This window comes from Nelumbo lutea, chromosome 2 (genome assembly GCF_056320005.1).
Source record: "Nelumbo lutea isolate HS-2025 chromosome 2, American lotus-T2T, whole genome shotgun sequence".
Classification (NCBI taxonomy): domain Eukaryota; kingdom Viridiplantae; phylum Streptophyta; class Magnoliopsida; order Proteales; family Nelumbonaceae; genus Nelumbo; species Nelumbo lutea.
Genome location: NC_142685.1, coordinates 18730108 through 18742360, shown reverse-complemented (window position 1 = coordinate 18742360; position 12253 = coordinate 18730108). Strand labels below are relative to the sequence as shown.

Here is a 12253-nt window from a genome sequence, read left to right as displayed (position 1 = left end):
CCACTATATATATATATATATATATATATATATATATGATGGAGGGTGATTTTGCCCGACCTCACAGCACGGGTACACGTGGGCGTGACCTTGCTCAAACAATGACTCAGCGTGACAGCGCAATGGATGCAACTACAACTCGAAGGGAAGGTCCCACCGAGTTCAGCTCGGTAACTGGGCGGACAAACTACTCGTCGGGAGCCACCTTACCTGCACCTCCTCCCCAGGGTTAAGGCACTTCGGGGCGCCCCGAGTTCGGGGCACCCTGACCCCTCTTGAGGCCCGAGCTCCTCCTAATGGACCTCGGGCCACTCTCAGACTGGAACGCACCGATCCACCTCTGGACACCCCGAGGTATAGACACCTCAAGTCAGCCAGTTCAACATAGCTTGCCACAGGCAGCTCGCCGATTATGAGATAGCCCGGCACAAGGTAACCCGCGGAGGGGTGGTACGGCGTACCGCAGGAAGATCTCCTGCCTAATCACCGTACCCGACAAATCTGGGACTACCGCCATGTCCCTCGCCGGGGAGGGTCGTGCCTGCCACCTTTAGAGGGTATCGTACACCTGACAGGCACAAACCCAGTAGTAACAACCCCGCGCATGCCGCCTCAGCTTTGCTTGTAACGGTTGTGGCAAACTGACAGTGGCGATTGTACCTACCTTGTTAGAGGACAGTAGGCCCGATGAAACGAAATTCTGTTATAAGGAGCCTATTCTCAGAAAACAAGTATCTTGAAATCTCTTGTGCTACCTCACTCTTAGTTTTTATCTTCTCTTTGCTTCTTACTTAGAATACTGACTTAATCATCAGAGCGTTCTCGCCGGGCAAACCCCCCGGGGATTCTTCTTCTTCCTCATCTCAGGTACTTCTTGGGAAGCCATGCGAGTGCTAGCTAGGAGTGATCGGATTGCGCACCATCAATATATATATATATATGTGTGTGTGTGTGTGTGTGTGTGTGTGTGTGTGTGTGTGTGTGTGTGTGTGTGTGTGTGTGTGTGTGTGTGTGTGTGTCTATATAAATATATTTTGCAAAACAAATTTCAACAATTAAAATCTACTGCCGGTAGTTTAGGTTTCCATCAAAGAGAGTGCATCCCCGATCATTCACTTTGTCCAAAAAAGGGGTTGATCCTGTTACTATGATCACCTACTCAGATGAGTTCTCAGACTGTTCCAACATACCCAGGTTTTGAGTTCCTCTAAGGATCTCATTGATTGGCATATCAATGACAGTCCAATCCTACACCTAGTGTAGTATCATAATCGAGTGTAGGGGTCAGGTATAACATTTTAGTTTTGCCCATTTATCTCTAAGGTCCAGTGCAATACTAGAATTTTGGTCCGATTTAAGATTAAAAAAAAATTCACACTGCACGTACCTTAGGTCTCACCCTGGTAGTTGAGACAAGCCACTCCAACCAACTTGGTGGCACATCAGTGTCAGCCTTAGAAAGATAAATCTCCCCAGGTCTATCCAACAGTTGTGAAGATTCTAAACTAAAATGAGTCTTATATGTGTCCAGTTTAAGTGTTTTACACAGAAACACACCATAATAACATGAATGAAATATGTATTTTATTCATTTACATTAAATGGCATAATGTACATCATTCTGATTAGAATTAAGAGTATACACTGTCTAACAAAATGACCCCTCCAAATCGATTTAAAAAATAAATATAATATAAAAAAACACCGATATAGGCCGATTTCTATTAATGATATTTAGAAGACTGATTTGGAGATAGTTTGGTCATATAAAATACTCAACTTAGAATTTCTATTAATGATAACTAACGGTGTTTTAATCTAAAAAAAAAGGGTGGATTTTGGAGAATAAAACTGACATAGGGCTCTTTGGAAGTTTTGAAAAGTCATAATAAACTTAAGAAAAGTGCAAAAAAAATGTAATGATGAATTTTAGATAATATTCCTTTAAAAATATAAAAATTCTTTACACTACTTAATTATCAAATCTTGATACTAAAATGTCAAAGGAAAAGAAAGTTTGACACGTTGTATTCAGAGAATCAAGAGAGAGGAGCTATTGAATCAGAACCAGCTGATAAAACTGATCTCTTACACCAAAAAAATATTCTGTGTTGAGCGTTTCTTCAATTTACTAATTGTTTTCTAGCTTGTTGAGAGTTTCAAAAGCAAATAAAGATAATCTGGTTTGTAAACAAATTGTTTCTTAAAACTAAGACCAGAAAATCATGTTGTTGATTATAATTTTGTTTTTTTTCTCTAAAACTAAAACCCAAATATGTGTTATCTCCTCATCGTTAATAAAACATGTAATATATATTTATCAACATTTATTTCCCTTTACAAAATCATTTTGATTGTGTTGTTTTTTCTTCTCAAAGCGAAAATACAGTTAAATAATTTTTTTTCGAGATGTGACAATCTCGAAAACCTCCCATGTTTTTTTTAATAAGTGGGAGAGGAAATAGTTGAAGCAAAAAAAATCTACCAAAAATATGAGTGAATTACAACCTTAAAACATTTCTTATTATAATATATTGAATAAAAGACAAAACAGAAGAGAACAAAATATCCTGTGAAAAAAAACTAAAATAATGGGGAGAAGACAAATACAGCATTCTGGAATTCAATAGATGGGGGGTCATTATTGGCAACACCTTAAAATAGTACTAAAGAAAATATCTGAATCTTTAGCCAAAAAAATGTCGAACTTGCCCCAGCACTGCTTATCTTATTGCATATAACATCGTAGAGGTGGAAATTGAAAGTGATAATCAATGTCTAATTGATATTCTTTTTAAGAAAAACCCTTATACTTGTCAAGAAAATAAGTGCTGTCACGAGTCTTGCATTTTCTTATTTTTACCTTTTCCTTTTTTTTCCCTATCTTTACTTGCTCTGAATTAGGCATCTTTGTATTGGTTAACGGTCTATTTTTTTTTGTGTTTTGTTTTTTAAGACCTATAACTGGTTGAGTTGTGGGGATGAGGTGTGTTTCTTTGTTGGGTTTTAGGGCAAGACGGCCTACGTCCTCCCTTGTATTGATTTATCTTTTCTTCCTTTTTTCTCCTAGGTCCTTCCCTTTATAATGGTTAATAGAATTTAAGTGACTATTCATCCACTTTGAAACAATAAAATCAAGAGCCCTTCATCCTATAACAATCCTGTATGGTTTTAAAAAAAGATCCGGAAATGGAATCATTTTAATCACCGTTTTTTGGGTTAATGGTCTGACTGTTTAATTCGAACGGATAGTCTATTTTGACAAAAAAATTTAAAAAATAAAAAATGGTCAAAAACATTAAACGGGTCGATGGATCAATGGTTTGACCATCCGGGTAAATAAATTGTTGACTTTTTTAACGGTTTTTTGCCAAAAACTGGATTTGAGATAAAAGAGAAGTGATTGTATGGACAGTTTCCGAACTGAATGACCCAACCATCCGGATCAACAGCGGTTCAAAAACCATGTTTCATGGTGCTCAATTTAGAGGATTTTCATGTTTGCCATTTTCGGCTTTGCAGGGTGGAACCGTGGAACTCATTCAGAAACCCTATAAGCATGGAAGATCGGGAGAGTATAAATTGACTATTTTACAGCCACTTGCATGGATTCTCTTGAAGCTTATAATTAGTTTAGTGACTTCTTTAAAACAGCTTGGCTTTGGCTAAAGCAACTAAACTAAACCAAAGCTTAACCCCTCCCAAGCAGGAGCTTAATGTTAGGAGGTCCATCTCTCATCTCATGTCCACCCATTTGGGCCGTGGGTTACTGGTCCAATAATCTGAGCCCAGAGGCTGAAAGCTGGCCTAAATCGGCTTTCAGAAATTTGAAGATGAACTTTCTCCGGTGAATGAAATTTTGAGGTTTTTGAATGAAGGATTGGACAGATACCCTATTTTGTCGTAAGGAAGGAGTCAAATTGAGGTGTCACACATTGACCGATCAACATCGGCAACATATTATAGAGTCATTCATGTCACGGCTCCTCTCCACCCTCTTTGACTCAATGCCTCCTCTAATTTTTATTATGATTTTTTAATCCTTTAAAAAAAGTTTAAATATAAGGGAATATAATTTCACGTTTCTATTAGTAATATCAATCTAACCACTCCCTTGTCAAAAGTCATTGAGCTATTTGTATTTGTATTCTTTTCAAATTGAGCGGTGCAAATAAAAAATTTAATGTGTAATATATGATTTAATTATTGTGAATTTTATTGCTATTTATCGAACAATATGTGGACCAACCATGATGGGCTGATGGGTCCATGTATGGCGCAATAGAGAGGGTTTGCTTAAGTGGTTGTTCAACTACCCTCATGAATGTTTCTTTACAGAGAGAGATGTTCTTGTTTTTTACTCAGTTACTCTGATGGAGATGTTATTGGGTTTTTATCATCGGCATCAAAAGTAAGACAAGTATTTATAATTACATATAAATATGTAATTACATATAAAATAACAATTTGGAACATATATAATTACATATAAAATGAGTTTTGACCAATCAAAATTCATCTATAAATTTTGATAAATAACATTTGATTGGCTATCATGTTTATGATTCCAACTGGTTGGACAAAAAATTTTTAGATATCATGTTTTTTCCATATCATAATTGAATCTTTTTTATAATGTAACCTTAGTAAAAATCACAGTAAATAGTAAATTATTTATATGTTGATAAAACAAGTGAATTTTAACTAATTACTAATTATATAACCGGCTTGAGTCTTAATTGCTTTAGAACAGCAAAAACTAGTCCCAATCTACGGACACAAAACTCGAAACTAGAATCACTATAATTGGTTTGGTTCTATAGGATAAACCCGACTCATTGACAGCTCTAGATTTTTGTCTGGTACAATGATTTGTTTGTTTCTGAATTAAAATGCTTTAATTTTTTTTAACCCTTCTCTTTAATTCATAAGTTTTTAACTTTTGTTTTGTATGTCTTGAGAGTGCTTGGAGTGCATTTTGAACCTTATAGGGAGGGTACTTTAGAGGGTGCCCTATCGGGCTCAATTTCATATAAAAAAATAAATATAAACAAATAATTTTTTTATGAAGCAAATCTTGTTCCACCATTTGTTTGACTTTGAATGCTATTTGATGAGGAAAGATTTGGCCCTCTATTGACATCATGACACATGGTATCTTAGAACAATTGGACGACACCCCAGCACCACAAGGGTGATGAATTGCCTTAGCCAAAATGATGGAAATACAACTGTTGACCTACTGAAAACCCAATAGGTGACTTACCTCCATCGACTTGATGGAGACCTAGTTAGCGACCTCATACACAACTCAGACACCTTGGCAGGGCGGCTAGGAGCACCTTGTCTAGGGCTGACTTGTGGTACATTGTTGTTATCGGTCCAAGGGACCTCGACGCCAGGTGGCAACCTGCGAGACGTGCTCACCGACCTCCTCCTTATGTCCATCCCATCACTCCCAGTTCTTTTAGAAGTCAGCTCCCGCATTGAATATTTCAGAGGACTTTGGACCAGCCAACCAAGAGAACTTAAACACGATGCATAAAGCCCACGCCAAACAATACCTATATAAAAATTTCATTTCCAACCTCAAAAAATCGACCCGACAATTAACCAATTCAACATCTAAGCCACTTTCCAACAAAGAACTCACTAGCTTGACATCCAAATTATTCTCCAGTAAGGAATTGCCAGATTGCAGATCATCACTATTATTTAGCCACCTACATGATTATGATATTTCTCAACAGCCGTAAATCAATGGTAATAAGAAAAAGGTTAGGTTCAAACGTAAAATATTTCAAGAGAGTGAGAGAGTTGTGGGGCCTAAGGCCTGAGCTCCATGCATGTGACATGTTTGGGATTTTGTTATTAATTAAGAGGCTGATGAGAATGGAGAATTTATGCTGTGAGTACAACCAACACCCCTTTTATCTTATCTATGCATCTTGTTATTTGTTCTTGAATGTTCAATGAACATTATTCTGGGTCCCCAAATTCCAATATACATTCCGCAACAAACAAGTTCTTATCATCCAATTTAAGCACTATTTCTTTCTGCCATATTTTTTATCTTATCCATTTGTCTTCTTTAAAAAATGTCTCTTTCTAGTCAATTTTATCTATCGGTCCTTACAATCTTTCTCTCCCTCTGAGTCAACGTGCAGATGCACGTCAAGCTACTTGTCATTGTAAAAGTAAAGCAATTCAAATGACAAGAAAATGAATTGTGTAAAACTCACATTTTTCTTAAATTCACTATAACTTTTTAAAATGTTTAAAATTCACCGTCTCACTAACTTGACGTTAATGTAAATAGATTACAGGTGTTAATATATTATCATTTTAATTTTTATAGAAAAAAATAAAATATTTACAAAATAAATTAACGGGTGTTAATATATTACCATTTTAATATTTAAACATTAAAAAAAGGAAAAAGTTCAAAAAAACTAATTTCGAATATAAAATACATAAAAGCATAGAAATTGCAAAAATATAAAAAAATATAAAAATTGAAAACAAAAAAAAATATTTTCAAATTATAGAAATGAAAAACAAGATCAGAAAATAAAAGTTGTAGAAAAACACCAAAAATTATAGAAAAACACAGAAATTGCAAATAAATTACAAAAAATACAGGAAAATTTATAGATTGTAGAAAATAGAAAAAAGTAAAAGAAACAGAATTTATAAAAAACATTAAAAATTATAACAAAACACTAAAAAAGCAAAAAAAAAAAAAAACAAGAAAATTGAACACTTAAAAAGACCATTTTCCCTCTAACTCACCATTCAAGGGTAATTGAAAACTTAAAATGTATCGATGACATTCATTTTCTTGAGTTACAATTGTTCAAGAGAGATGTCATTGTTGTCATCTTTGTCCCCTCCTCGACTTACACCAATAGGACCAGATCTCACCTCCTCTACACAAGAAGCTGCCCCCATGGATGTCGTGTTGTCGCCAGTGGCTTCCTTGATGCACCACACGAATTGATAGCCACTTACCTCCAATACAGCGGCCAGTGCCTCCATGTGCTCATTACTCAACATGAATCGACTTCCAAAGCACATATAAACCACAATATGATCCTTAAATCTATCCTGCCAAGTCATCATGTTGCCATCTGTAATAGAGATGGATCCACCCCTTTCAGTCGATGGATTGTCATCAGGAGGGAGTAGAGGCCCCACTACCCAAATCCAATGGTGGCCTAACTCCTCTCTAATTCGTTGAATGAATTGAAAACGATTCCCCAACTGGTTGAAAGCTGATGAAGGGTGATTTGGCCCAACCTAGCGAGAAGGGAAAATGTGGACGTGACCTTACTAAGGGATGACAGCTCAGCCTGGCAAGCCTAGTTTGTGACGTTTGAGCTCGGGTATTCAACCACCTCGGCGTTGAGGCACCTTGGCATTCAATCTAGTTCAGAACTAAATAACCGAAGTATCAACTTGGGGCTAATAACCTGAATCGCCACGTAATGACCCCAAATTTTTCTACAACAGACTCCAAACCTCACGTGATCACGCTGCGTAATGGCAAGCTTATCCTCTCCCCGTCCGGATCAGGCAGAAACGATAGACTTCATTGACTGATACGTTACTCACTCGACTAAAGCGAAAACGGATCTCATCCAATTAGGCTGAAGATCCTGGAACCGTTTCGCGAAACCCATGGTACCTCAACTATATAAGAGCAACAACTCCTCCAAGGCCCAGGTACGCGTGATTACTCTACTCTCTAGCTCTGAAGCTTTCCAGTTCCCAAAACATTCAGCTCGCAGATACTAACTTAAGCATCGGAGTGACCTTGCCAGGTTAGCCACCCTGGGTTATCTGATCCATCGTCTTGCAGATTGATCCATCTTACTGCTCGATTGGAAGCCAGATCACCCTCCAGTTGGGAGTAGTCAGATCACGCAACATCAAAAGCCATCTCTTGAATTTGGGTCGCTCTAAACATAGCTATGATAGATGGGGAAAGTTGCCACTAGGGGTATGTTAGGGAGTTTGGAACTGATAAGAGTAAATCTAACCTCCGAATTACCAAGCACGTGGCATGTTTGGGTGAACTGACAGCCTTACTTTCAACTCGGAGAGCGTTATCTTGCCGTCGTCTCAAAGGATAAGAGTCACCTCGGCCACATATAAGACTACTTCGGGCTTCTCAACCAACTCATACGTATAGGTTTTATTGAACTCTAAGGATACCTCCTTGTCGAGACGAGCTCCCACCCATTAGAGCTCCTTCCTTATTAGCAAGACGAGCTTCGTTCCAAGAGAGTTCCATACTCTAACACTTGTCCATCAAATGAGGATAGGACCGTAAAGTTTCCGCAAAGCGTAGTACAGAGCACTAAAGGTCTTCGACGTTCTCGACGCAAGGGGTGAGGTGGAAGAGGTAAGGTCAAAGTGTCATAAGCCCCGAACTGCGAGTTGATGCACAAAATCAAGTTGCCGTAAATGAATGTCAAGGCTATTAGACCACACGGTACATAGCACCTGTATGGGTGTGATAAAGTGGTTCAGGCTAATTATTTTTATCTATAGTATAGATATCTATTTTATTATAGTATAATGCATTTTTAATTATACTTTAGATATAATGTGGTTGAGAATACATCATCCAAATTTTTGAAACATCTTAATTGTATCTTATTTATTTGTTTTTTTAAATGGATAAATAAGTTTAAATTAAACCGATCAGACCGGTTAACCGGAGTCTATTACGTGGGGATCGGCTTAGACACTCGAGGCCGCATTATTGTTTTGTGTCGACGAAGAGAAAAATATCTCGGGTGGGAGTGGGGCCATGTAGGGCGATCATGTGGGACTGCAGATAATTTCTGGTGACGGTGGACACTGGACAGGGATAGAAATGTAAATTTCTAAAAAGCAAGGGCGATTTATGTCTTTACAACGCCGAAAGAGCTAGTTGTATCAAGTGCCGCCAATATTCCTGGGGGAAGTTAAAACCGCACCTGGTTTCTCTATTTCGACAGTCCGGTTTTTGTAACCAAATGTTTGGCACGAATCAGTATCGACATCTTAACCCCAGAAGTTTTAAAATTACCAAAAGATAGATGAATGCCAGGACTGCTAAGGTTACAAGGAAAAACTGACACCCTACTGTCATAAGTCAAAAATACCCCTGCGTAGTGGGAGATGGTACAGGTGGATTTGGCCACGTGGTTAAGTAGCCGGTTAATCTAGAGCACCCAATTTGTGCTCACATTTGGATGGATCAAAGAGGTCCAACGGTTGTAATCCTCATGTGTCGATGCAGCAAGAAGTGGGACCCATCATGACTAGGCGAAGGGCGTTTTGGTAATTTAGAGAAAGTTTAGCTAGCGGAAATTTCTTAATTTAGGGACTAGGAATCCAATCTTCAAAATTTCCCGGGAAAGCATGGGTAATTAGGTAATTTTGTTACCTCCCAAATCGATAAGACGATAATGATAACCACCGGCCCACCTCTACACAGTGAGAAATTGGGTTTCAGAGAAAAAAATAAAAATCACAGTAGAACCTTTTTTTTTTATTCAAAAATAATATCCAGAAAGAGGTAGAAGGATTCAGAGTTTCTTTCTCTGTAATTGGCCTTTATTTAATTGGATTTTCATGTTATGAGGAAGAACAGGTGAACGGAGGATATAGGGTTTTTGAGCTTCTCCGGTTTTATTGAGAGGGTCGGAGGGAAGAGACCTCTAGGGTTTATCAGAGTCTCTGTCTTGGTGGATGGGATTTTGTTTCAGAGAGAAACGCGGCCATGCGAAAGTTGTTCAAGGATTCCTTAAAATCACTGGAAGCAGACATTCAGCACGCCAATACTCTGTAATTCTCATCTTTTCTCTCTCCAAGTTTGCATATTCTTTTCCAATTATTTGAAACATTGTATCATTTTCTCTTTGCTTCAGCTGTCTGTATTTCGATATTCCTCTCCACCACCTCTAATCTCACGATATATGCTTTTCCAAGTGTTTTGCCCCTGATTATGGTTTTGAAGGGGGAAGGGGGTGCTGAGCTTTGCCCCCAAAAATTTTGTAAATTTTGTAACTTTTGTCTTTAATCCAATTGCTTTTCAGTGTTCTGAATTATTTTATTGAAATTTTAGTGGGTATCATTCAAATTTTAGTTCTCTCTCTCTCTCTCTCTCTCGGTTTTCTTACCAAATCAAGAGAAGAAAAGAAAAACTTTGCTCAGCTTCCATCAAAACTAGTCGTCTTTTCCCGATTGGAGTTCTGTGTTGTGCCCCAAGTTCCTTATCTACTTAATTCAACTTCATATTCGGTAGTTAAAATTCCTTTCTTTCTTTCTCTTGAAATTTCCTTTTTATTTACTACAAAAATTCCCTTTCCTTCTCTCTCCACAACAAACACGAAAAGAGATATTTGTGGCGCTTGCGTTTTATAAAACATCCAACTTTTCTTTCTTCTTTACCCAATATGATTTTTCCAGCTTCCAAGTTTACCTTCATGATCGCTGATTCTTTTCTTTTTTCGCTCAGAAATGATTGGTGATTCCTATGGTTCCCTGCTACTCCTTCCTTCTGGCTCTGGCTTTTTGTTCTTCATTAATTGCATTATCTGTTCTCCTACTTGAAATTTGTTAATTTTACCCAAGTGGGGTGTTAAAAAACACTCAATAATTGCATTATCTGGTCTCGGTGTGTGCGTGTGCTTGCGTGCGTGTATTCGTGCAATCTGTGCGTATGCGCGCGTGGTTCCTCGCATTTTTTTTTCCTTTCGATATGGCTTCTGGAGAACTAATTATTTATTTCATTTTGGAGTCCAGAGCCTCGGATTATCCGAGGGAATATGATGGTGCCTGCCTCCAAATGAGATTATCTTATAGTCCAGTAGCACACTTGTTTCTGTTCCTTGTTCAGTGGGCTGACTGTCATCTTGCTGGTTCCCTTGGATTGCTTAGAATTCTCATTTACAAGGTACATTCATCGCTAATCTGTTTATGTGATTGATTTTACTTCTGTCTTTCATATTGACCTAACAGGAATTTTACTTGCATTTTATTTTTACTTGGGTCTTGGGTTTTTGAGTGTCTTGGAGCTGATATTGTTTGCTGTTGCAGGCTTATGAGGATGGCAAAACCACCATGTCTGTTTATGAAAGGAAAGCTAGTATCAGAGAATTTTATGGTTAGTGGAGTTCTGAAAGAGACGAATCTGTTTCTCTTCTTTTATTCCTATGAGAAGAAGATTTACAATTGTTATATGATTTTGTCCATGGACAGCTGTTATATTTCCCTCTTTGTTGCAACTTCAAAGAGGAATCACTGATGTGGAGGATCGGAAGCAGAGAGAGCTTTGTAAGACCAAGTATAGGAAGAAGGATGAAATGGACAAAGGAAAACTTTCTGAACTTGATATAGAAAGAGAGGAGGAATGTGACATTTGCATGGAAATGAACAGTAAGGTGGTCTTGCCCAATTGCAACCATGCGTTGTGCGTTAAATGCTATCGTGATTGGTAAGCACCTTCTTTGCTTATGTGACATTTCCTTAATGCTAATAATGTTCTTGATTGACTTTGAGTAAAAGAAAACCATACCAACTGCCATGTCCCTCATTCAATTACAGTTATGTTTAAGTTGATTCTCTATTTTGGGTTTTTTTCTTCATTCGATTTCATCCTGTTGTTTTCTTTTGTCGTTGACTGAACTTCTTTCTTCCTGCTGCATTCCCTTCAAAAGCGAAGGAAAGAAATTTCTCACTTGAGATTCGGTTCTCAATGTTGAGTACGATCTCATGATATGCTGTTCCTTGGTTGTATCAGGCGTTCACGATCTCAGTCATGCCCTTTCTGTAGAGATAACCTTAAACGAGTGAACTCTGGTGACCTTTGGATCTACACCGACAGCCGGGAGATTGTTGACCTGCCTTTAATTACCAGAGAGAACCTAAAGAGGCTGTTCATGTACATAGATAAGTTGCCTCTAATCATTCCAGAACCTGTGTTTCTTCCCTATGATTCTCATATCAGATGAGGGATTCTGTTACAGCTGCTGGAAAGAATCTGTATATAGAAGCCTGGTTGTATATAACACGCTCTCTCTCTCTCTCTCTCTCTCTCGCCAACTGTAAATCCTGTATGACTATTGTTTCAACAGGCTTCAACATCAAATCTGATTCATGGATCTTTCTATAATATAAAATAGATTCGCTTTCTAGATCAACTTAGATGTTGTCTTTTCTATATGTCTTAGGCTAGAATGCGCCACTATGGTACAGC

The 12253-nt window shown here is 37.9% G+C and overlaps 1 protein-coding gene across 1 annotated transcript; it reads left to right on the top strand.

Annotated features, from left to right (window-relative positions):
• Positions 1-9452: 9452 nt before the first annotated feature.
• LOC148868963 (E3 ubiquitin-protein ligase AIRP2-like) lies at positions 9453-12197 on the top strand. Its single transcript, XM_088967645.1, has 5 exons — positions 9453-9840; positions 10801-10951; positions 11095-11161; positions 11257-11491; positions 11798-12197. Exons 1-5 carry the CDS (start codon positions 9776-9778, stop codon positions 12006-12008), a joined length of 729 nt encoding a protein of 242 aa, XP_088823771.1. The 5' UTR covers positions 9453-9775; the 3' UTR covers positions 12009-12197.
• The last annotated feature ends 56 nt before the right edge of the window (positions 12198-12253 follow it).

Coding starts and splice junctions, on each gene's coding strand:
- LOC148868963 (XM_088967645.1), top strand. CDS start 9,776: ATGCGAAAGTTGTTCAAGGATTCCTTAAAATCACTGGAAGCAGACATT. Junction 10,952..11,094: donor TTAGAATTCTCATTTACAAG/GTACATTCATCG, acceptor TTGCTGTTGCAG/GCTTATGAGGATGGCAAAAC. Junction 11,162..11,256: donor TAGTATCAGAGAATTTTATG/GTTAGTGGAGTT, acceptor GTCCATGGACAG/CTGTTATATTTCCCTCTTTG.